The sequence below is a fragment of the Microtus pennsylvanicus genome, chromosome 7, assembly GCF_037038515.1.
Source record: "Microtus pennsylvanicus isolate mMicPen1 chromosome 7, mMicPen1.hap1, whole genome shotgun sequence".
NCBI classification, from domain to species: Eukaryota; Metazoa; Chordata; class Mammalia; order Rodentia; family Cricetidae; genus Microtus; species Microtus pennsylvanicus.
In genome coordinates, this window is record NC_134585.1 from 94696130 (window position 1) to 94721483 (window position 25354).

Genomic DNA, 25354 nt, shown 5'->3' on the forward strand with positions numbered 1-25354 from the left:
AAACCATTCAACCGCCAACAAACCGTCCCGACTCCCTGCCGGGGACCCCGGGGCGCCGAGGCAGCACCGGCTAGATCCGCGGAACCTCGGCTCAGCTCCCGCCGGACCCGCACTCGGATTACAAAACCGCAAACCAAGGCGGAGAACGGCACAACCACCGCGTCTGCTGCGGACTCAGTCTCACTGCCAGAGACGCCGCTCGGGAAACCGCCACGTCTTTCCCCACGGCCCGCCCCGAGCGACACGCCCCCGCGTCCAAAAAAAAAAAAAGTCCTGTTCTCGCGGGATCTCGCGCCTCACGGAGCCCTGCGGAACTGGAGCATTACCCGCAGGAAAGCTGGGAATTCACGTGCGGGGGCGGGGCGCGGCGGGAGGGCGGGGCCTGCGCCAGGGGGCGGAGCGTCCTGACGCGAGGGAGGGAGGGCGGGGTCCGGGGACCTGTTGATCGCAGGTGTCACTGGCCAGACCGGCCCCTGGCTCTCGGGTGTGCGCGCATGCTCTGCGCGCGTCGGGCGGCCGAAAGCGGCCGTGGCTGTCTGTCCCTGTGCGCGTCGGTTCGGTTCGGCTGTCACGACGTGGTGGGTGGCTGCGCCAGGCGGAGGCGGGCCGGCGGGACTGCAAGGCTGCGGCGCTCGGGAGGTCGAGCTTGGGGTGAGTCTCGGGAGCCCCCGCTGGGCAGAGGGCGGAGGACCCGCGCCCCCCTCGGCCTGCTCCCGCTCGCCCGCCCGCCCGCCCGCCCTCCCGCCTGATCGGGCGCGCTGAGCCGGGTGGCCGCGGGCTGACGGCGGGATCTGGCTGGGTCGGGATGTGCTGTCCAGGCTCCTGTCCCTCACGGTCCAGCCCCGCTGTCGCCAGGGCACTCAGCCTTCTCCGGGGCTCCCGCATGATTGGCGTCCCTCCTCGGGGGAGCGGGCTGGATTGGATGCGCTAGAATCTTGGGGTAGTGGTTTCTCAGTCGCTGTACGGAGATGGTCAAAGTTAATGTTTAGCTTCCAAGCTGCGCTTTACGGTACAATTACCCGAACTACTCGGCGGCGGCGCGGGAGAACAGGAAGTGCCCGCACAGGTGTAACAGGGAGGCTCTGAAAGCCTGCAATCTGAGCCTGTTTGGAGGTTTTGTTATTCTTAAGAGGTTTGCTTTATCCATGCAGAACCTGATAAAGGCTTCCAAAACATAACCTCACGTCCTTATCTCTTTGCAGTTTTCCATATCTGGAAACATACCCCCCCCACGATATTTTGAAGGCTGCTTTTGAGGTACATGAACGGTAAACTCAAGTTCTTTGTGATTAGCACTGAAACATTGGGAAAACGGCATGCTAATTTTCACATTTAAAAGGTGTAGCAAGTGCTGACACGAAGTTATGATGGGAAGAATTAAATTGTTAACTTGTCAGTTTTATTTTCTGTCGTCTTCAAGTCTGGGATGACGATGACGATCCTTCATCCTGTTAAATAAAAATTAATAGGAAAAACGAAGGAAACGTTCCGCAAATGTAATGTGTGATTCATCCAAACAGACTTAACTGTGGGTGGGAGCTGTAGCATGAAAAATAAGGCTTCTGCCTTATTCTTTTAGAGGCTTTTAAAATGAACTCCTTTAACACCTTGTTTAGGGCCATGATTACTGACTAGACACTTAATGAAAGTGATTTATTTGGTATGTAAATCAAACCAATGATAGTACCAATGGGTACCAAGAGGTACACTTCCCGAACTGTAAAAATCAAGAGACCCCCCCCCCCTCCATCCCGAAGCCTTTTCCTTAGGTTTGTTTTTTTTTTAATTCATAAAGTTGTAGGTTCTCTCCAACTCATGGGACGTGACGCTAACAGTTCATTACTGTTTTCTCTAAAAGATGCAGACGTCACACTGTTTTTAAATAAAAACTTTGTCATTTTAGGGTAGGACGCATTTCCTACTTACTCTTGTCCTCGAAAAGAAAGCCCACCGTGCCCTTCCCGTTTCAGTCTGAACTCTGTCTGATTCAAGATACTTTTTATGTTGTTTACTCTCAGACATTTATTTTGACTATGTGGTGTCAAGAAGTGCGGTTTTAGTGTCCAAGGGCTTAGAAGTTTGTTTTAACAGGACAAAGTTACAGACTGGAAAGAAACCTAACCTATTTTAAGGGGTGATGATGCACTTTTAGAAGCTAGAGGCAGTTGCTTCCATTTCGAGACTTGCTGGACCTCCTCTAGTTGGAGAAGGGATGAATGTTGCTTGACTCCACAACTTTCTGAAAATACATTTGATCTCTACACATTGATGGTTTACTTTAGCAGACCCAGATGTGAAGTTACCGAAATACCTAGCAGACTTGTTGTTTCGCAGCTGTAACTATAAGGTGCGCCCTAATTATAGACCCTAATGACAATCTGCGGCAACCTTGGTAGCTTATATAGTGCATGTGCAAACATTTCAGACACAGTGTGCTAAGATAGGGAGCTCTTCATGAGATCTTGCGTTAAGGAAGGACATGTGTCATCTTGGAAAAGCAGAAATTAGCCTGAGCACAAATGCGTTGGTATGGGAGATGATTCACTTTGTATCTAAGTGACTTTTAAAGTGTTTGTTTACAGTGTATGTATATAATAGAAATAGGTGTAACTGCTCCGCCATACATAGAAAATTCTTACAAGTTTTTGAAATCTTAAGTAATTTTATATAACACCCTAACCTTGGCAGGTTAATGTTTTTTAAAAAAATAGGAATAATATAATATATGTGTGCATGTGTGTGTGTGTGTACTGCATATAGAGAGAGGCTAAGCAAACACATTTGTACTATTCTTTTCAAAGTTAATTCATATTCTCTACTAATTCTTTATTGGTCCCTAATCATAAATGTAGTATTTACTTATAATTTTATTATTTGTTTGTCTTCCTTTGTAGCCTAGGCTAACCCTCAGACTTATAGTCCTCCTCCTTCAGCTTCCCAGGTGCTGAAATGATAGGTGTGCACCACTATATGAGGCTTAGAAGTGAATTTTAATATATTGGTTTTCTGTGTGACTTTGATTTTTTTTTAAAAAAACATGCCTTTTTCTTTAAAATCAAAATGTTATCAGAGAAGGCTGTCTTGGGCCACTGGAAGTGTCTACAGGGCTCAAATTGTCTCATGTATTCATATTTGTAATCGGAAATAACATTTTATGTAAACCTTCACTATTGTAGGTGTGTGTATGTGTGTGGTTGTTTTTTGGTGCTGGGGATTGAACTAAATCTCCATGGTAGGCCAATGCTGTGATCACAGGGCTTCTACAACTTCAGTCCCACCCTAACTATTCTAGTAAATAAAATGGTAGCCTTTCGATAGTGTGAAGTTTTATCATATTAAACTGTTGGAGGAGGCCGCTAGTTAGTTCTGGCCATTTAGCCCCAAAATAATCACACAGAAACCATATGATTTAAATCACTGTTTGGCCCATTAGCTCTGGCTTCTTATCGGCTAGCTCTTACATTTTAATTTAACCCATTTCTAGTAATCTGTGTATCACGATGTGGCTATGGCTTACCACGTAAAGTCCTGGCTTGCTCCGGTGGGCCTACATGGCCTCTCTCCACTCTTCCTTCTTTCTCCCAGCATTCAGCTTAGTTTTCCCCACCTAGCTCTGTTCCTCTATAGCTCTGCTATAGGCTCAAAGCAGTTCCTTTATTAACCAATGATATTCACAGCACACAGAGGGGAATCCCACATCTGTATGGGTATTTTTGCCTGAATGTATGCCTGTGCACCATCTGTGTGCCTGGTACCCAGAAAGGACAGAAGCTGGTGGATCACCTGGCACCGGAGTTACAGATAGTTCTGAGCAGCCATATGGGTGCTGGAATCCGAATGTAGATCCTCTGGGAAAGCAACCACTGTTAACTGATCAGCCATCTCTCGTTCTAATTTAGCTTTTGAGTTTTTCTGGGATAAGTTTTTCTAAGTAAACCTTTTCTAATATACTCAATGTGCTAGGTACTAGAGATGCAAATATTAATAAAATGTTAAGTAATAAGTCAGAAATTTTTCCTTATCTTTTATTTTGAGACAAGGAATTCTCCATTGTAGCCTAAGCCAACCCAGGAGGTGCTAACCTCCTGAGTGCTGTGCTGGTTGGTAGGCATGAGCAACCACTGCAAGCCCTGAATTCTTTCTCCTCTAAGCCTTATTTCTGGCCATCTCCTCCCCCTATTAAGTTTCCAAAGTTGAAAGGGTGGTGGGTTAGTTTCTCTCTCTTAGGCGCGTACTTTTGTCAGATTCTGTTTCTCTTCCCATTCTCCTTTCAACTTCCAACCACACCACACTGCTGAAGCAGATTCTGATTTGACAGAGGATGGTAGGCTACTTCATCCTTGGGCTACATTGTGTTGCTATAGAACACAGAGTACCGGAGGAAACCTGGAGCTGTGTGAGCCATCATCTTAAGATTAAGAAGACGACTCATCAGGAAAGAGATGTTAAGGCAAATTGGGAAGCATTTCAGGCCTTCGCAAGGTGCCCCTTCTGTTACTTTCTCTGGCTAGGGGCATCCTCATGTTATTTTATGAGGTAAGTATCGGAACATGGATTCCATCTTTGTCAAGAGTCAGGTAGACATTCTTTGCCCATCAGTACTTCATGCTTAGGCTTTTTCTAAACGTCCTAATCTGCATATTGAAGCCCTTGTCTTCTAATAACTTTCCCAAACTTAGATAATTGCTTGAGCACCACAAGTTTTCCCTCCTCTAGAGTGCTGCCATATAGGCATGGTGTACTTCTACTGTATCCCTGGGGGTGTAGTACCGACACTGAGCTGGCTGCCAGAGGGTAGGAAATTGTCTTGTGTCTGCAGCCCAAGGGTAGCCTGGTCCCAGCCTAGCTATGAGTGCAACTGGACATGTTTGTAGATGACAGCATCATATTTCAGTGTCAGAAGGTTGGACACTGATAGGTGATCTTTGTTGGAACACTTGAGAGTCCTTGTTATTTCAGATTTCTCCTTTCCCCTCAATAACTTACTTTTCAATAAGCACTGAAGAGGCTTGAGATTTGCTTTACATTTTCAGAGAACGGAGTGGAGGACACAGCAGGTCAGTTATATAGTGTTTTAGAAGGTACAAAGTGCCAAGGGAGAGAAAAGTAGAGCAGGGGCGTTAGGAAGGGAAGATGGAAGTCACGGTGGTTTGCAACTTTAAGTAGCTGAAGGTGGGGCTTTAGAAGTGAGAGAAGACAAAGCCACTGGGATCAGGGAGCACTAGTAATTTCAGGCAGAGCCATTCCACTATCTAGGCTCTGGAGAGTGGGAGTTTGCTTGATACGTGTTTGAATGACAAGGGGCCAGTCTTCTGGAATGGAAAATGCCGAAGGTCAGGTAGCTAGAAGTGAGGTCAGAGGGTAGGATGTAGGTATATTAATAGTTGTTATTGTGTGAATGTTTGCGAACCCTTAAAATACCTAAGTGGGTACCTCATCCCAGTGCAGTAGTGTTAACAGGTGAGGTTTAGGGGAGGTCAGGAAAACAAAACCTTCATGAATGAAGAGGCTGGAGTAACCTTGCTCAACTCTTCTCCCATGTGTGGATGAAGAAGAAAGTCAGCCCTCACCAGCCGCTGTTGTCTTTGTATGCCCAGCCTTCAAAACTGTGAAAGATAGGTTTTTATTATTTATAATATCTAAACAAAGGTATTTTGTTATAGCTGCCAAAGCAAGCCAAAAAAAAAAAAAAAGGTGTAAAATCTAAAATCTTGATAAGTTAGACTTCACCAGAATTTAGAACTTCAAAATTAAAGAATTCCTAAAGGCATACAAGCCAGTAAGATCATGACTAGAAGACTGAGCATAAGTCTTTCCCGGGAGAGGAAGGCACCTGAGCCTGAGAAAGGCTGCTCAGTATCACTCGCCCTAGAAGTGTGTGTTCCGGCCACACTGTAACAATACCAGAAGCGGCAGTGTCTCTTAGTAAGAGACACTGAGTGAGGTAACAGTGTTGTTAGTGAAGACCTGGCATAGCTACAGCTCTCCCATGCTCGTGTTGGGAATGGAAAACTGGTATTTGAAAGTTTGCAGTACACTCTGGTGATTATTTTTTATGACGTGACACATGAGCAAGCATACATCCCAGTAATCCCACTCAATATCGTCCCAAGAGAAATGGGGAAAAACAAACCAGCCAAAAACAGACTGTAAAAGGCTTGCACTCAGTGTTCATGCTTATTTACAATAACTCAGTTGGAAGCAATCCAAACATATAAATTTTAGCATGTTAATTCACATTACTTAATCTTAAAAAGGAGTGGACAGTTGCTGAGTTGTGCAGTAAATTGGTGAAACTCAAAGAGTTTGTTCAATAGAAATAAGTGTACAATTTCATTTGTGTGAAATTCCAGAAAATTTAAATTGTGGGAACAAAAAGCCGATGCATACTTGCTTCAGTTGGGTGTCATAGTTCTCTATTGTGGTGTAACAAATTACCACAAATTTAGCAACCTAAAATAATTCCTATTCATTCTTTTACAGCTTTTAGTGAGCCAGTCCAGATGGGTTCTACAAGGTCTCTGTCCTGTGTTGTCCAAGGCTGAGGTCAGAGTGTGGCGTGGGTAGGCTTCTGGCTTGCAGAGTCCTCAGGGAAGAATCTGCTAACAGGCAGATTCTTTTCCTTGTAGGACTAAAATCTCGGGTCTTTGGTCTTAAAGGCTCCCCACAGTCCTCATGTGGGCTCCACATCCTTGCTGCCCTACAGGAGTGAAATCTGCCCACCTTCTCCTTACTCCCCACAAGCTATAGAAAGCCCTCTTTGCTTTTAAGGGCTACTATCATTAGATTGGCCCAACTCCATCTCCCCCCCCCCAAAAAAAACCTCAAAACTCCTGTCATTGTCCGTGTCATAAAACACAAGTACCATCAATGGATTGCATCTTGCCTGTCTTCATGTTTTGGAGAGCAGGGTGTACACTGGGTAAGGATGTGTATGTGTGTTCATGCATATACATGTGTGTGTACATTATTTTACTTCCGCCCTCTGCACTGGCAAAGGTTATGACTATGAAGAGGCTTGAGAGAGCTATTGGGGATCAGAAACAGTTGGCCATGGTAGTGATTGCATGTCAAACGTCCTCAGCTGTATGCTAGAGGAATGGATTTTAGTGACTAACCACGATTCAGAAAAGCAGTCTAGTTTTTAAATCCTGGGTTTAAAAATACTGATAGTGAAAAGAAGTTGATACTAGTATCTTCCAAACTGCTTTAATTTTATCTTATTGAATACTATACTGGCCATAGTATACACAGCAGAGAAAAATCAGGTGTGTGTGTGTGTGTGTGTGTGTGTGTGTGTGTGTGTGTGTGTATGTGTGTGTAAAAGGATTGGGATTAATATGAGATAAGAGTAACAGCCAACCCAACCTTAGGGTGTCTTTTAGGGTTGGAGTCCCTGTAGTTTGCTTGGTTTTTGCTGCTCAGCTGTTGGACCTGGATATGGTAAAGCCAGACATTGCTAGCACCTTCAACTTCCTGATTCATATGCCTTGCTGATTTGCCTTCTGAAGGGTACCTTGTATTCCTTCCCTTAGCAGTCTGTCCTCTGCTGCTCTTGCCCAGGACCTTGATATTTCTCACACACTCCTGGACCAACCTTCGGATTTGTTGCTCTTATGCACGTACTCCTTTACATAGCTATCATTAGTCTATCACAAAATATCCATCTATTATAACTAGCCATTTACCTCAAGCAGTGCCACAGTCCTGATGTGAAGTTTGCCAGTTTGATGGGTATATAGTGTGTTTCAGTTTGTGAAATTCCAAGGAGTGTGTGTTTGTTACAATTTAGTCTTCTCCATTTGTTGATGTATAGTCTTAGCCTATTTTCCACTTGTAAACTTGTTTTGTTTGTAGCCTTCAGCAGTTCCTTGTGTGTTTTGTTGGTTGTAGTTATTGCAACCTTGTCTCATTTCTTTTTGGAGAGAAGGATTGTTTTCTTATTTTTTTAGTCTTTTGATTTATATTCAGTCTTTTGTTTTCTGTTGCATTCAGAACTTCAAATTTTAGCAGCTTTTAAGCTTGATATATATTGCTTTGTCATTGAGTTCTATATATTAACCTCACATTTTATCACTTAAACTGTTGGTTTGTTGTTTACTTCTAACTCCTAAAACAATTCTCCATGACAATTTGATATTGAATTTACTGAGAGTCCCTTTAATTTTGCATGATTCTAACATTATTTTATTACATTTCTTGAGATTTAGTTTATCTTTTTGCATTTGTGAACACACAAACACACACACACACACATACACACACACACACACAGATACCTTTATGAATTATATAAATGTGCCTAGCCTAGAATTCATAGTTATTTTTGGCACAGATTTTTCTCTCTTTTTCCCCAGGTTGAGCAACTCTTTCAAATAACAAATGAAATTGCTTGGATGTTCATTCACATAAAACATACATGTTCTCACACTTCATTGCTTATCACATGGGATCATTGTTACATAAAAGCACTGTTGGTTTGTTTTTTTCTTTAATTTGGTCCCAAGGTCTCTCTGGAGAGTGGCTGTAAACAAGCCCTGGCCTGAAAGGGTTTAGGTGATTTGGGTACTTTTGTTCTGGAGTATACCCTAGTGTCTGAGCACCCAGGCCCCGTGTGGAACTAGGTGTTCCTCTCACTTGGAAGTTACTTACAACAGGGACTTTTGTGGCTCTTGCTCAGCCCGCGTCCAGTTTCAGATAGCCATTCCCTCACAGAGCTCTAAGAAGGAAGGCAGGCAGCTTGGAGTCTGTTTAGACAGAGAGGCTCAAGGAACATCTTCCACCTCAGAGAAGAGGGGTCAGGGCCAGCAGGAAGGAGAGGTGTCTCTAAGTATGCACCCCCACTAGTGGGTGAGGAACAAGAAGGGAGGACCTGTGGATTCAAACCTTGAGAGGAGTTCAGGATGCTACCTAGTGGTGTATACCAGAGTTTGTCCAGTAACATTTTTTGGAGCAGCGTGCCACAGCTTTACACACACCACAGCTGTGAGGTGAGCATGCCATTTAGCTGCTCAGTCTTTGCAGAGTCTCAAGTCCATTGGATCTAGCCACCCCACAAGAAAGTGGCTGGCAGGAGGCCACTGTATAGGGCAGATAAGAACCTGTATCTACCACACTGATAAGGTGGGAGAAGATTAGAGAGTAAGAGCAGTAGAGGATAAAGAAGCACCGCCTCTCTTAGAAGAAAGGCCATACATGTTGAGAGGGGATGCGGAGCCTCTGCAGATGCCTTGTTAGGCTTGTGTGTTTCTGCTGAGGGTGCCTGCTTTTGTTTCCTTCATGGTTTACTGCTGCTGCTTAGTACACAATGCTCAGTATTGGGGTGGTGGATGTTGAAGTTTTTGTCATTGTTGTGGATTTGTGTATGTGTGTGTGTGTTGTATGTATGTGTCACATGTGTGTGCTGGTGCCTGTGGAGACCAGAAGAGGGAGTTAGGTACCCTGGAGCTGTTGTTATAGGCAACAGTTATGAACTGCATGGCTGGGGCGCTGGGAACAGAGCTCTGCTTCTGAAAAAGCAGCACGTTTCCCAGCTGCTAAGCCGCCTCTCCAGCCCTGTATGCCTTATATTTTAAATTTTAATGCTTGTTGGCAGGTAGATATTGCCAGAAGGCATGATAGTAGTGTGTGTGTGTGTGTGTGTGTGTGTGTGTGTGTGTGTGTGTGTGTGTAAGCGGAGACTGCTTATTTGTTTCCTGGACGCCGAGAACTGAACAACCACACAGAAACTATATTAATTATAACATTGTTTGATCAATGGCTCAAGTGTATTTCTAGCTAGCTCTTATATCTTAAATTAACCCATTTCTGTTATTTTGTATTTTACCATGAGGCTCGTTTTGTTACCTCTTGCTTCTTGGGTTGCTACATGGTGTCTGTTTCCTTAAGCAGCAACATGGCATCTCTTTGACCCTGCCTACTCTCTCTCTCTAGCTCTTCCAGCCTGACTATATTCTGCCTTGCCATTGGCCAAAGCAGCTTTACTCATTAACCAATAAGAGCAGCACATATACAGAAGGAATCCCATATCATCTACCCTTTTCTGTCTAAATAAAAAGTAAGGTTTTAACTTTAACATAGTAAAATTACATATGACAAAACCAGTATCAAGCAAGAATTACTCTTACACTGTTTAGTCTATTTGTTTCTAGAAAGTTTCATATCTAATTTATCTTTTATCATAACAAAGGAAAACTATAACTACCTGTCTTCAACTCTTCAAAGATCCCAGAAAGATATATTACCTAAGTAAACAGGAAGTGCATTGTAAGCAACTTCCAAAACTCTAGAATTGACAGAGACATCTCACTGCCTGGACAGTCACCCAATATTTTTCTGTAACATTGAAGCATCCATCTTCAGCCTACAGGCCCATAGTATCGGCATCCGGTATTTTCCATGAAGCAGGAAATTTGAAGATCTGTTCTACCTGTAATGGCAAAGTTCATAAGTTGTTTTCTTCTGTGTCCTACAGAATGTCTGGCAGTTTCTTCTGTGAAGTAGGAACTCTGAAGGACCATTCCATCTTTTGGAAAGTTCAGCAGTCACTTTTCTGTGGGTCCTGCATGTCCAGTTCATACAGTATACCATAAAGCAGTCCAGGCAAGATCAGTTTCTTACCCAAATGACTAGCCTTATCACATTGAAGGCACATTCCATAACAAGTTTCTTTGATGCCCATCAATCTCTCTGAAGTAATTGGTGCTGCCAGGAGCAGACATGGCTCGCTATTGAGAAAAGTTTAGGTTATTAAAACATTTTAAATGCCATATTCTGTAGGTCTTTGAAGTGTTAAAGATTATCTAACTGAAAGATATCTCTGCGTGTTTAGAAAATCTAACTAACATGACTATAAGTTTGGCTATTATAAATGACTATCTATTGCCCTGTTATTTTAAATTATACATTACATTTTTAAATGAGCATCATAAACATTAATACCTTAAACAAGAGTAGAAATATACATATAACAAAACTGACCTTAAATTTATATCAATAAACCTGCAAAGTATTCATTTCTTTATCATACTCTCTTTTTTTTTCTTTAGGAAGACCTTGACTGTGATCATTAGCTATTTATAATCAACCCCTTTTAAATGAAAACAAACATTTATAAACAATATTTGGAAATTTGGTCATTGTTCTCTAGACTTCTTCCTGCTGATTGGGGGTGCTGTTAATCAGATCTTTCGTGGAGTATCCTGTGTAGTTGATCCATCGCAGCCAGCAGTCCTGAAGCTGTCATGGATGTTAGACCTCCTGGGCCATCACTTCAGGGGGTCTTGTTTGATCTAACCATATTAGCCAGTAAGAAATCCACAGCTTTCTATCCTTTGTGGAAGCAAAAGCAGAACCACTTTTCCTGAGACTTAAATTTTGAAGTCAATATATCTTTAAAGTATATATGTTGGTTTAGCTTAGCAGCTCATACAATGCAATGCCTCTCTGTAGTTAACTCATTTACAGTCAAAAAGTGGCATCTTCCACTCAGCTTGTTTTTGGTTTTCATCCATGTTTCATGTTACCAGTATTCTATTCCTTTTTGTGTTGATTAATATTTCATTGTATGACCACACAATATTTTGTTTATCCATTCATCCATCTGTTGATAGAATTTGGACAATTTCCACTTTTTGGCTATTATGAAGAGTGTGTTACTTTTCTTCTGTATCACCTCTTCAAGACTTACTTAGGCATAGATATAGGCTTCCATTTGGAATCAATTATCTTTCATTCTTTTGATGAATTTTGTCAATAAATTTCCAGCAACTACAGTTTTCTGTCACATTGGTGTGAGGCTTACCATGCTTGGATATGAAGGTTATGTTTCCTTCATGATTTGGGGCTCATGTTTGGATATGAAGGGCTATTTAAAAATGTAGTTTATTTTCGTTGTGACCTATGATAATTTAGCATTGGGAAGCAATGGGTCTTTGAAAATTAGGTAACATTTGACTTTGAGTCCAGTTCTGGCACCACTATCAGAGGGAGAATGCCTATCTCTTTTCTATTTTTAACTCAACTACTTAGTCTTTTTGTTTTATATTTTTGCTTGGATTAATTTTAGTACTTTATATTTTGCTATGCACTTATCTGGACCTTTAAATTTTTAGCGCTATTTTTAGATATTCTTTTACAATGTTTTCACATACATATCTATGATCTTTTCTCCTTTATCAGTTCTACTGGTTTTATATCTCCCTTCTCTTTAATCAGCCTCGTGAAGATATTTCTAGTGTAGTTTTTGCAGAAACTAAGTTTGATTCATTTTCCTTTTGACAATTTTTTCTACTTCTCTTCTTCATTTTATATTTGAACTTTAAGTCACCTGTTTTGCTTGCTTTCACCTCTCAAGTTGAACTCTGAAATTCTTACCTCTTTCTAGAAGTATTTACCTTTTCTTTCTAGGAATCATTCGTGAATTTGAGTATATTTATGCTTCTTGACTTTTAAATCATGCTTAATGTGTGTGTGTTTGCATTGCTTTTTAGTGCTTTGCATGAGAACTTAAAACTATTTTAGTAATTCTTTCATGGTTTTATACCATACCACCCAACTGTTCCTCGATCTACCCCCTCCCCACCCATCCAGACCAATTTGTGTTGTTGTTTTTAAGCCCATCAAGACCAATTTGTGTTGCCCAAATATTTTTGCATGTGTGATCTTCCTTTGGAGTGTGATCTACTTTTCAGGGGCTACATTCTTAGAAGAAACCGACGCTCCCTCTCCTAGAAGCTTTCAGCTTTCAGTAACTCTTCATCTAAAGTAGAGTTTCTTGTCCAACTCCCTCTCCATTGTGGATTTGATATGGCTTGAACTTTCAGAGGTCTTGTGTGTTCTTTCTCAGTTACCATGCATATGTTCATATGTATAGCTTCCCTGCACTGTCCAGAAGACACTGTTTGCTTTAAGTCATAGACTGCATCTGGTTCTTTAACACTGTCTTTCACAGTGATCCCTAAGCCTTTGAAGAATGGGGAATATATATTCCATTTAGAGCTGAGTATTCTGGTCTCTTAATCTTTATAGTTGGCCAGTTTTGGACCTTTGTGTTAATCCCATCTACTACAAACATAAGCTTCTCTGATGGGGGTTGAGAGATAAATCAGTCTCTGGGTATAGCCTGAACTTATTAATCACAAATATTTTCTTCTCTTTCATTCAAAATTTTTGTGACCTATCTTTTCAATTTTTTGTTTTTAATTTACACATTATTGTGAACTAGTTGATACTATGTTGTTTGTCTTAACTCTGTTTTTTCATTCTCTATTGTCTTGGTTAGGGTTTCTGCTGCTATGAAGAGACACCATGACCACAACAATTCTTATAAAGGAGAATATTTAATTTGGGTGGCGTACAGTTCAGAGGCCTAGTCATCATGGTGGGATATGGCAGTGTGCAAGTAGACATGGTGCTGAAGAAGGAGCTGAGAGTCCTACATCTCATTCCACAGGCAACAGGAAGTAGACTGACTCTACATGGAGCAAAGGAGGCCTCAAAGCCAGCCCCTACAGTGACACACCTACTCCAAGGCCACACCTCCTAATAGTGCCACTCTCTCTGAGCTCATGGGGGCCAATTATATTCAAACTATCACATTATGTTATTGGAGGGTTCAGTTCCCTACCTCTTTTTGTTTTTTGTTAGTTTTTTGCATATTTATGTAGTTAGGATCAGAGAGAGAAAGAGAGAGTATATATATTTATACCTCTGCATGCATGTGGCAGTGAGAGACAACTTAGGTGAACTGTTTCGTTCTTTCCACCATGTGTGTTCAACTGCTAAGCCATCTCACTGGCCTGCATCTGCTCTGTTCACATTTTCTGAGAGTCCAGCAATAGTTACCTGAGGAGTACCGAGTCGTAAACTAGCCCTGTTTGTGCTGAAGCAGGTGACAAGGCTCTAATATGTATGTGAGCTGATTTTAGGAGCAGAGGAGGTGGAGGGACTTCATGAAGTCTGGGAATTTATTCCTAAGGGGCTTTTATTGCCTGCTAACAGGAGTGGTGCTCTAGAGTAATCTGTGTAGTGGGGGCAGGACAGAGCACAAAGGGGCTGTGCCTGTTCTTGCTACCACTTCATAAACAGGTTTTCCTGTAATACAGTCTTGATGTAGACTCTCCCAGATGGCCCTGGATATCGGTACTTTCCTGTATTTGTACTGTGTGGGTTGAGAGTTCTCTGGAATAGAAAGGTTACAACTAGGAATGTCTTTCTTGGTCCGTGGTATTTGAGGTTCTCCATCGCTTTAACTGCTGTCTCTTTCCTCCTCAGGAACCAGTCACTTTTGATATTCTCAGGCTTTCTCCCTGCTTTTCGTTACAGCTGACTTTTGTTTACTCTTTAGGGATAGGTTAGACCAGTGGTTCTCAACCTTCCTAATGCTGCAACCCTTTAATGCAGTTCCTCATGTTGTGGTGACCCCCAACCATAAAATTATTTCATTGCTACTTCAGAACTGTAATTAGGCTGCTGTTATGAATCATAATGTAAATATCTGTGTTTTCCAGTGTTCTTAGGTGACCCCTGTGAAAGAGTCATTTGACTTCCAAGGGATCACAACTCTCAGTTTGAGAGCTACTGAGTCAGAAGACAGCACTGAACACATACATTCCTGTTTGACATCTTATGTGGGAATGGAAGGCACAGTATTTTTAAAGTATCTGTGTCTGTGCCCCTCACAAACCTGAGTTCTTAAAAGGGAGTAATTGCTTTACATATCTTACTTCATGGCATAGAATTGGTGACAATGAAGTTTTGTTGAAAGAATATAATTTTAAAACCATTTCCCATTAAAAACAGAAATGTATGGGCTGTGGAGATGAGTTAGTGATAAAAATACTTTCTGTACAAGTGTATAGACATAAGTTTGAATCTCCAGAACCCACATAAAAGTTGAACAGGTAGCACAAGTGTCTAATCCTCATACTCTTACACAGAGCTGAGAGGCAGAGACAGGGGAATTCCCGGAAGCTTGCAGGCCAGCTAGTCTGGCCTACATAGCAGAAAAACAATGACGAAACTGTCTCGAGCAGGGCAGAAAGCTCAGACCAAGACCAGAGGTTGTCCTCTGACCTCTCTGCCCATATCATGGTATGTGAATGCTCTCTCTCTCTCTCTCTCTCTCTCTCTCTCTCTCTCTCTCTCTCTCTCTCTCTCTCTCTCTCTCTCTCTCTCTCTCACACACACACACACACACACAATTTAAGGTAAGAATTAAAAATGCTGCTGTACTAGTTACTTTCTATTGTTGTGATAAGACACCATGACCAATGCAGCTTATAGAAGGAAGGGCTGGTTTCGGATTGCAGTTCCAGAGGGATAGGAGTCCATCACTATCATGATGTGGTAGTGAACAGGCAGGCATGTGCACAGAATCAGCAAGGTTTCATCTTGATCTGCTAGTAAGGGGGAGAGAGAGCTAACTGGGGGTGAGATGGGCATTTGAAACCTCAGAGCCCTCCCTCAGTGACACATCTCTTTCAACAAGTCCACACCTCTCACTTCTTCCCAACTGGAAGAAGTTCTACCAACTGGGGACCAAGTATTCAAACGTGAATTTATGGGGACCATTCTCATTTAGAGCTCTATTAATGTTGTAAAACCATGGCTGAGTTTATTAGAAACAGTATATATGATGTATTTCAGGATTATTTAGATCTCTTTAAGAGGAATTTGCAAACTTAGAGAGTTAAGTACAGGAAACAGCTAACATACTTTATAATTTTAAAAATATTTAATCTCATTAAGCAGGACAATTACTGTTACCCCATTTGTGAGGTGAGCAAGTCTTGACTCTGGGATGGGAAGAATTTATCTGAGACCAGGCAGCTGATAAGCTGGCCTGGAAACAAGGTCTGTTGGGTGAGTCGTTAGAGACTGGTGTCTTTCTTCTTTCTTCTCTAGTGCTTTGTTACCAAGTGAGTATTTGATCAGTGATAGTAGGCTGACCCAGTCGCTCATCTGTGTGTGCTGTGAAGATAGAATTCGGTGACTTTGACCTAGAGTTAACACGGCGTCTGTTGCGATCCTATGCAGTCGCTTTCCTATCGTCCCTTTGCAGTATGCTTTCCTCTCTAGCATCTCTCTGGTTACACTGGTCTTCTTTATGTTCCTCCACCAGACCAGATTCGATCCAGGTAATTACCTGCAGTCGCTGTTCACACTAACTGGGTCCTTGCCATCCACTGGCTTTCCCTCCTTCAAATCTTGATGTAGATACAAGCTGCTTAGTCATTTCTCAACATCCAGCTTAAAGTGTAAGGTACACATCCTATCCTGCTTCCCGACCCTTCCCCAGTTAAGGCTGCCAGTGCCCTCTATAATTTAATGTGTTGTCATTGTATGAAGCATTGTCTGAACTTCATTGTGTAGGTTCAGTGCTCAGGACAGTACATGGCTTGGTACAAATTTGTTAAATGAAAGAGTGCAAGGAGGAAATTCAGTTGATTAAAGAAAATGCTGATAGCAAGAACTTGTTTTTAATTCAGCAGTTGAAACTTTAAAGTCCATTAAAACAGAAGCATACATTTGTTTAAAAAAAATACCTTACTAGAGATATTTATTTACTCTGCCTAGTTTATAATTATAATATTAATTTACATAAACTCTAATGTCCTTAGAAAAAATCTGCTTATAGATTACGTATTTATTTAATATAATAATTTATTATTGGCAAGTACAGAATACCACTACACATCTAATTTACTTTTTTTAGAGAACATTTTTCTTAGGAAACCTTCCTCTTAGCATTGCAGTCTTGTGATAGGTAGTGATTATTGTCCTATCAAACTTAAAAAACATTCTAAATGACATGTTTTCATTTTTGTATTTCAGAATGCTATTCTAATCCTTCTGATGATGAGTTGTAATTCTTTATGTGATTATATGAAATAATAAGTGAGAAAGTTTTGATCAATTTTTATTTAAACATTTCTTTTCTCTTTTTTTGTAGACTTGCTTTGAGGTCATGCTGATGAAATATGGAGTCACATTTGATAAATTCACCTGGATCAGAGAAAAGCTGCGTTGTTAAAGAAACAAAGAAAACATGCCCAGAAGAACCCCACAGATGCCAGCTCTGCACCTTGCACCTTCTCTATATATTTTTAGCCCATCAGGACTAATGACTTAAACATTAAAGAAGATGATCCATTCATCGTATATTTTTAGCAGTTAAAATTATTTTCATCAATGTGTAGAACTTATAAATTTTAAGAGTTATAAAACCTGTAAGGCCTTGTTTAAAATACCTTGCTTTTTAGCACGGAGAACTTCAACATTTACCTTGATTTATCAAAGTCCTGAGAAATGTAGACCAGCAGGGAAGATATGGACTTAGAAGCATACAGTCTTATTGTGGATTACAGTGGGTTTAAGCAGACAACTCAAGACATCACCCATTTTGTTGTCCAAAGTAACACCGCATAAGCTTACTACTTAGCTTGAATGCAAAAGAAGTTGCTTGAAAATGGCCTGGGTAAAATTCTTACGGAAGCCTGGTGGTAATCTTGGAAAAGCCTATCAGGCTGGAAGTTTGCTGTCCCTAGCCCCTACTGTCGGCTTGTTAAACGAACCAGGACAGAACAGCTGCTTTCTTAATAGCGCTGTACAGGTGAGACCATTCGTTCCTTGTTTCCGCTGTTAAAGACATTTAGGGCCCTCTTGTGTAGTGATTCTTTTATTTCCTCATTAACTGGAGTGACTTCCAGTATTGGGCTGTGTGCTGGGGATGTGTGCACCCATTCATATACCCATGAGCATGCAGGTGCACGTGTGCACATGCAGAGGTCAGAAGTCAGCACCAGGGGTCATTCCTCAGCTGCTTTCACCTCCTTTTTGGAAGCATGGTCACTCCCTGGACTGCAGCTCATCCGTTCAGCTAGGCTGGCTTGACTGAGCTTCAGGGAGCTGCCTGCCTCTCCTCCTTCCCCAGCACTGGCTACATACATGCTACCCTAGCTGGTTTTTACATGGGTCCAGGGATCTGAACTCAGGTCCTCAGGCCTGCATGACAAGCACTTTACCAACTGAGCATTCTGCTCAGCCTTGGAATACCTCCTGTCACTTTTAGTGAGACACAAAATAATCTCTCTGAACATTTTGGTTTTTATAATAATTGGAAATGATATTTCTCCAAAGAATGATACTTTTGTTCTGATGTAAAGAAAATTTTTATTCACAATGCTTAATAGATTAAAAATATTTTTAAATGAACATTTTTGTTTTATTTAGCTAACACTCTCCTGCAGTATCTTTTAAAAGTAAGTCTAGTATACATCCCAGTAGATGGGATAAAAAGAAACAAGCTGCTTAGGTTGAAATAATATGGATTTATTTTACTTCAGTGGCTCAGCTCTCTTCACCTCCCAGTGACCCTTAAACTGCCTCTGAAATCATAATTTGAGTATCACTGTTTTAGATTAACGAACAGTTATTTCCTCTATTTCACACCTTTTAAGAAATTATTTCAATAACTGTAAAATTTGCTCTCTTAAATAATCTTTCTTTTATATAGTATGCTTTTGCTTTCTGTCAGCCCCAGATGTTCTCTTCCGAACACTAAGGTAGAGAGGGGCAGATCCAGTGTAGTGAACAGACACACCTGTGATGCACACCTGTGATGTGCTGCACGCTCCACGCCGAGTCACCTGTTCTCAGTGGCTCTCCACCTGCAGCACCCACTCACCCACCCAGGAAGGGGAGCCAGAGGCTTTAGGAAAACACTGATTCTGGTTCACTTTGGACCTCAAACAGCAATGTTCTGCCCAGCTTAGGCAATCTGCAGGCACTATTAAGAGAAAAGAAAATCCTTGTTGAATGGCAGTGGATATGAGGAAATCCAAGCTCCAGATGCTTTCATTGGGTCCAGCTGTCAATTCAGGTCTTTTCCTGTTTTCTGCTTTATGTTTTTCCTTTTCTTTAGTTCCCACAATGTGTGTGTGGGGGGGGGGGGGGAGAAGTTAGGGAGACAAAAGTTGCTACAAAAACAAATTCCAAGTATGGTAATGTTCATAGTCAAGAAAGTAGAAATTATTCTCTTGGTAACATACTTTCTTTTTAAATGGACATTCCATGGAACTTTGCCATAAAGACCATTTTTCTATATAGTGTTTGTTTATGGTACTTCCTACTACATTAAATGGAACCATGTTTCAATGCAGAATTTTTTTTCTGTTTAAACGACCTTTGCTAGCATTTTTTTTTTAAATAGAGCTGGCTTGTTGATAATGTATTATTCTAGTTTTTGTGTGTTTGAAAAAAACATACTTCATTCCTATTTGAAAGATTAGCAGATTAAAGCTGCCTGTGGTCGTGCATGCCTTTAATCTCGCTTCTTTTGAGGTGGAGACAGGAAAGCCTTAGGTGTGTCTCAAATGGGGGAGACGATATGGACTCCCTGGTGCCTCCTGATAGTTTTCTTTCTGTACGCTCATAGTTTCTATTGAAAACAGTTGTTCTAGTTTTTGCTTTTCTGTGTGTCCTGTCCTGACCTGTGGCCCCTCTTCAGGTTTTTCCTTATCCCTGATTTATAACATTGTGTCTCTACAGGTTTCTTGACGTCATTCATGGTTGAGCTTGTTGAGTCTCTTGAAGCTGTCGATTTGCAATTTTTATTTGGAACTCATTTACTATTATTGGTTCAAGTTGCTGTCCTGTTTGTTCCTTCTGTGGAGGACTCCAGTTTCATACATGTGGTTTGAAGTACCCACAGCTCATGCATGTACTCACATGCTGTTTGGAGTGACACACAGCTCATGCACGCCCTTCTTAGTCTTCCTTCCTCCGTATCATTCTGTGTGGTTCTGTCTCTATATCTCCAAGTCTTTGTTTTTGTAATGTCTAATCTGCTATTTGTCATACTACGTTTTTTAACTTAGACATTGATTTTCATTAGCAAATAATTAGGTATGTGTCTTCATGTCTCAGAATCATGTGTTCAGTCTTAACCTTTAGCCTATGAATTGTTTTCCTGTGCTTGTCTACTAATTTTGCCCTTTATATAAAAGATAGTTTTATATTTTGAAGTTCTGGTTGTGTGTGTGTGTGTGTGTTTATGTGGAGGGCATGTCACAGAAGTTTTACCTTGCGGGGTTATAGACATTTTAGGATACCTAAAGATAATTTTGAACTTTATTCTGGGGCAATATTAATTTATTTGAAAACAGTCTGATCATTTTGTTCATGTTTCTTGGACAGGGAGTTTTAGTTACTACTAACATTAATGTACTTCCAGACACTTCTTTTCTTTAGCCAGTGCTCTGTGCACTTGAGTTTTCTGTCTTGACTCTTGGTGGCTATGTGGAGAGGTGCTGGTTGCGAGGTCTCATCCTGGTCCTCCCATGAGCTCTCAGCATGATTCCTTCTAGTTTGGATGTTTCCTTTTCTGGCCCACGCTGACTTCCACATTGTTCTTACTGGAATACTTGGAGGGGGCCTGTGCAGTCCAGGGTGAGACCCAGCATCACTCTGTCCTGCTTGCTCTAGCAGCCTCCAGTGTTGAGATGTTGCTGCAGGCTGATCTGCAAAGCCAATTCTCATCGACAAAACTACTACTCAGGCAGACTTTCTGCCAGAAAATATCTTGTTAAGAATCGGCTTCATGACTGTTTTAAAGCCTGCTCAGAAATTGATTGAAGAATACATCTTGTGAGGCTGTAGCAACTTCAGATGCACCTATGAAAAGATATGGGTCAGTGTAAGGCTTCTATACCAGTTCTCAGTTGTCAGTGTATTTTTATAGTGTTTCAAAGTGAGGAATATGATCAAAGTGTATATTCCTTTGTTAAACTTTCTGTGTGTATGAATTTTAGGGGATACGTAAACTGTCGAAAATGTAAAAAGACCACACATTTTTTAGGATTCATGTTAAATAACTACATGCAAGAAATTAAAAAAGAGTATATGCCACTAATTAATTAAAAAAGAATATATGTCACTAAAAACTAATTAGTTCAGCAGTTAGCTGAGACTTATTTTATCAGGTGATAGACTGTATCTTATGAAAGAAGATAAGGATGAATTATAATTAAAGTAATTTTGTGATAAGGACTTTAAGGCTTTATACTAGTATGTTGAATACAGGAAAGATTATTTTTTATAAATTTCATATATGTATACAATATAGTCTTATATCCATCCCTCATTCCCTCCCTTTAATTTCTCTGGGACTCCCCAGCTTGTCACCTCCCAGTTTCATATCATAGTGGTGGCGTGGAGATTGTCGTTATCCTTATCCTCATCCCCTCCTCCTCCGTCCAAATAGTACTGCACATATGTACATGGATTTAGGCCTTTCACTCTGGCATAAGCAACCCACTAGAGGCCTCTTCTCCCTCAAAGTGACTTTTCCTCAGCAGCCATCAGTGTCAAGAGCTCCTTTGCTGGGGGGTGTGGTCTCAGTAGCTCCTTCCCTATTCATGCCAGAATTTTTACTGGCTTGATCTTGTAGATCTTCCTTGCAGATAACCACAGGTCCTGTGAGATGACATTTGCCCAAACTTGTCATATCTAGAAGTCTGCACTTCAGAGTTCTCTTCATCTGGCAGCTTAGTACTAACTATTGTTTATAGTTGGTACATTGACCAGATACTGAGTCTCTGCATTAATTGTTACCTACTGCAAAAAGAAACTTCTGTGAGAGCAGCACTAATCTGTGCGTACAAACAGATTTGGAAGTTAATTTGACAACGTAACCATTTAATATGAGTTTTCCTTCCCCTAGAGCCTGTGATATCCCTAGTCATGACAAACTTCTGACAAGTTTACAGAACCAGACTTGAAATGGAGCAGACCTTGTAGCCAATCAGAAAACAGTTGGTTACTCTCATAACTATTATGCTGTTGTTGAACAAGTGCATTCAGTGTGGCAGACAGATCACTATTGTAACTGGAAGGATCCAGAAAGGCCACTGTCGATGTCTTTTCTCCCCTTGTTAGCATGCGTGGTACCTTCCAGCACTCTGAATGCTAGCCAAGGGGGAGAGGGTTTCCTAGTCTGTCAGGTTGATTTCTCTGTGTCCTGCAATGGAAGTGGGTGGTGTCTTCAGCAGGTACCATCTTATCATCTGGTTATGGTGGGCAACCAAAAGCAATGATAATATTATACCTACGTGTTCTGGGGTGCCTCTGGCTCCCTGACCAATCAGTGGAAGGGAGATACCCATGCCTGGCACTGAGATTGGCATTAAGTAATCACTTTGGAGGCCCACCCATGGAGGATACTTCAACTCTTGAAACAACATGAAAGACATTGGTTTTATGAACAGAAGCTAGAGTATGTCTTATTCACTGAATAATCTAAAACTTTTACGTGACAAAGCATACAGTTAAAACATGCTTAGCAGGTTAGTACTCTGATAAATTCTTTGAGTTAGAAGCAAAGTTATATTTAATAACTAACATTTGCTGTGCACTTACTATGAATTCGATCCCTGTCTGACTGTTACATATACCATTTTCTTTAACCTTTACAATGCTTGGAGATAGATGCTACAGTAAACATTTGTCTGTCAGTTCAAGAGCTGCTCAACAGAGCCAGAGCTGGAGCCCAGGACTTCTGCCTTCGGAGCTTGTGTTATTGGACATTTTGCTATCATTAATCTTCCTCGTCTTGGTTGAGACCTTTGAAAATGGATATCAATCTTATATTTTTGTGATATGCTAAGAGATAATATGTAAGAAAGTTAAATACTACCAAGTGTTTTGCAAAACATTCATTTTGTTTTTACTTAACCTTTTACTAACATCTTGTTCTTTTGTCAAGAATTTAGATGTTTGAAGTTGGTTTTTATAAGTTATATTACCTGAAGAAATTACTAAAAGATGCAGGGAATCTTGATGAACTTTTTTAAAGTAATTACTTGTGTACCAGCTATGTGTCAGGCCCTGCTGTACACCCCTTTACATTGTGTTTATTTAATCCTCACAAGAACTATATGAGACAAGTAACATTATTTATTTCACTGTGTAGAATTCAGGTTTTACAAACATGGCTTTTAGGTAGTGGACTGATTTATTTCAACACTGACACTTGGCTGTCTGCCTTTCTCTTAGTAGCAAGTGTCTAAAGAGTAATTGCAGCAAATATACTCAGCTCCCTACTCGACTTCCTCTTTACCATGCCCCCATTGCCACAGGCCGCTTTCATTTAGTACGACCACACACATACCCATTCTTCTTGGCAGGACGCACTGACCACTATTTAGTACATCTTAGCTTTAAAGTCTAATTATACTTCCTTCCCAGACTTCCGGTGGTGCTAAGTATTATGACCTCTTCCTCTTTCATGTCTCGGCCAAGTTCTCCGTGTAGTGTCCCTTGTCTCCTGTCTGTCCTGACCCTTAACTGAGAACTTTGTTCTCATGCTCTGTGCCCGCCGTGGCTTTTCATGTGAGTCGGTTGGAATTTCTTCTGTGTAGTCTTGTGCTTCCCATTGTTTCTAGTGGTTATGCAAGTCCATTTATGTACAGGGATTAAAGAAGTCATTTACTATTTTAATGCTTTTAAAATGTCAAAATATGCCCTTGTTTTATAATGAGAACAAGCTCAGTCTGTTTTTCATTTAAATCTGTTTTTTAGGTTTTATGGCAGTTAGATATATTCCGAAGAAGCTTGAGAGTTCTGACTGGACATGTGTGTCAGGGCGATGCCTGTATATTTTGTGCATTGAAGGTAACTATCTAGTAATTACTGTTGGTCCTCCAAAATTCTCATTTTCATGGCTGCTTCATTTGGCTAGGGCTGAAGTTCATTGTCAAATGACATAGTTTTGAAAATGAATGCTTAAAATATCACAGGATTTTGTCTTCTAGTTTTGTGTTAGATAATTAAAAATTGATATTTTAAGTAATATGAAACTGTTGAGAATACTTTGCTTTGTAGTTGCTGTTTATTCATTTTAAGGAATGTGTTTTCGACTGTTACTGAGTTCTGGGTGCTGCTCTCATTACTGGCCTAATGCACTGATATAGCCTGGGTTAATTCACTGAGCACAATTTGTAACAATTCCTGTTCTTCCCACACTTGGGATATATAAGCAGGTAAATTTCAAGTTCAAGGCTGCCCTGAGAGAGCCTGTTAACATAAACAACAACAGAACCCCACTCTCATGGAACCTTTATAGCCTTTTGTGGAGTAGGAGACAATGTGTATGCCAAATGGAGAGTGTGTTAGGTGGTAAAGAGAATGTGGATGGCCGAGGAGGAAATACTAACCAGAGAAAGAACTGGAAGTATTAGGAGGTTGACATTTTACTTGAGACTTAGGTGATGGTATTCAGTAAAGGGCCTTGTGGGAGAAGAACCTTCCAGGTAGACTTAGAAACAACTTCAAAATGTTTCTCAATGAATACCAAAGAGGTCTGGACACAGAAGCATTGCAAGCGAGAGAATGAGAGAGCTGGGGGGAGGGAGGGAGAGAAGGATTTCAGAGGAAGGGGGAGTTCTGGCAGCTCCAGAATAGGGCTATTACAGAGGAGGGGAGGATGGCTCAGTTTGTTGTGCAAGCATGAGGACCTGAATTTGGATCTGCCTATAACCCCAGCTGGGAGTTGGAGGTGGGGAGGGTGACTTTGGGTGTCTGGTGTTTTCCTCAGTCATTCTCCATGTTGTTTTGAGGCAGGGTCTCTAGTTGGACATGGAGCTGTGTTTGGGGGAGTCGGGCTAGCCAGCTAGCTCTAGGGACTCCCTATCCCTGCCTTCTGCATACTGGGATTACTTGCAGGCACTCTGTGCCCACCCAGATTTTTTGTGTGGTTTCTGGGGATTCAGACTTTCAGACTCCAGTATCCGAGTGGGTGTTTTGCCTTCTGAGCCATCTCCTCAGTTCCCAAATAATTCACTTTGTATGGAATATCAGGACTAATTGTTCTGTATTCATTTCTGGGTATGGTTATGCTCTCTTGAATTTCTCTGCTGTGAAATTATTAAAGTGCTTGTAATGGTGGCATTAGACCTACTGATGTACTTTTGATTTCTAGACAATATTTGCCCAGTTTCAACACAGTCGAGAAAAAGCACTTCCCTCAGATAACATAAGGCATGCTCTTGCAGAAAGCTTCAAAGATGAGCAGAGGTTTCAGCTTGGCCTCATGGACGATGCTGCCGAGTGCTTTGTAAGTATCTCTGACAAACGATAAGAGGTTACAGAAGTAGTTTTAATTCCTGATATGATGCAAATTTGAAGGCAAATAAAACATTATTAAGTGAAAAATGTCAGAACTGGTTAGTGTCTTTATGTTGTTTATCCTCAAGATCGAATTTAAATCATTTTGTGTTTGATGTTGTATACTGGGTTTTGACTATTAACTGCTTTTTTACTGCATGTTAGTTTATAAAAATATACATAGAATTCT

The 25354-nt window shown here is 41.1% G+C and overlaps 1 protein-coding gene across 1 annotated transcript in view; it reads left to right on the plus strand.

Annotated features, from left to right (window-relative positions):
• The first annotated feature begins 401 nt into the window (after nt 1-401).
• Usp53 (ubiquitin specific peptidase 53) overlaps nt 402-25354 on the plus strand; it is a 54098-nt gene continuing 29145 nt past the window's right edge. Inside the window, 4 exon segments of the mRNA XM_075981463.1 lie at nt 402-651; nt 16955-17614; nt 23581-23673; nt 24980-25114. Coding sequence (XP_075837578.1) covers nt 17471-17614; nt 23581-23673; nt 24980-25114 — 372 coding nt within the window. The 5' untranslated portion in view covers nt 402-651; nt 16955-17470.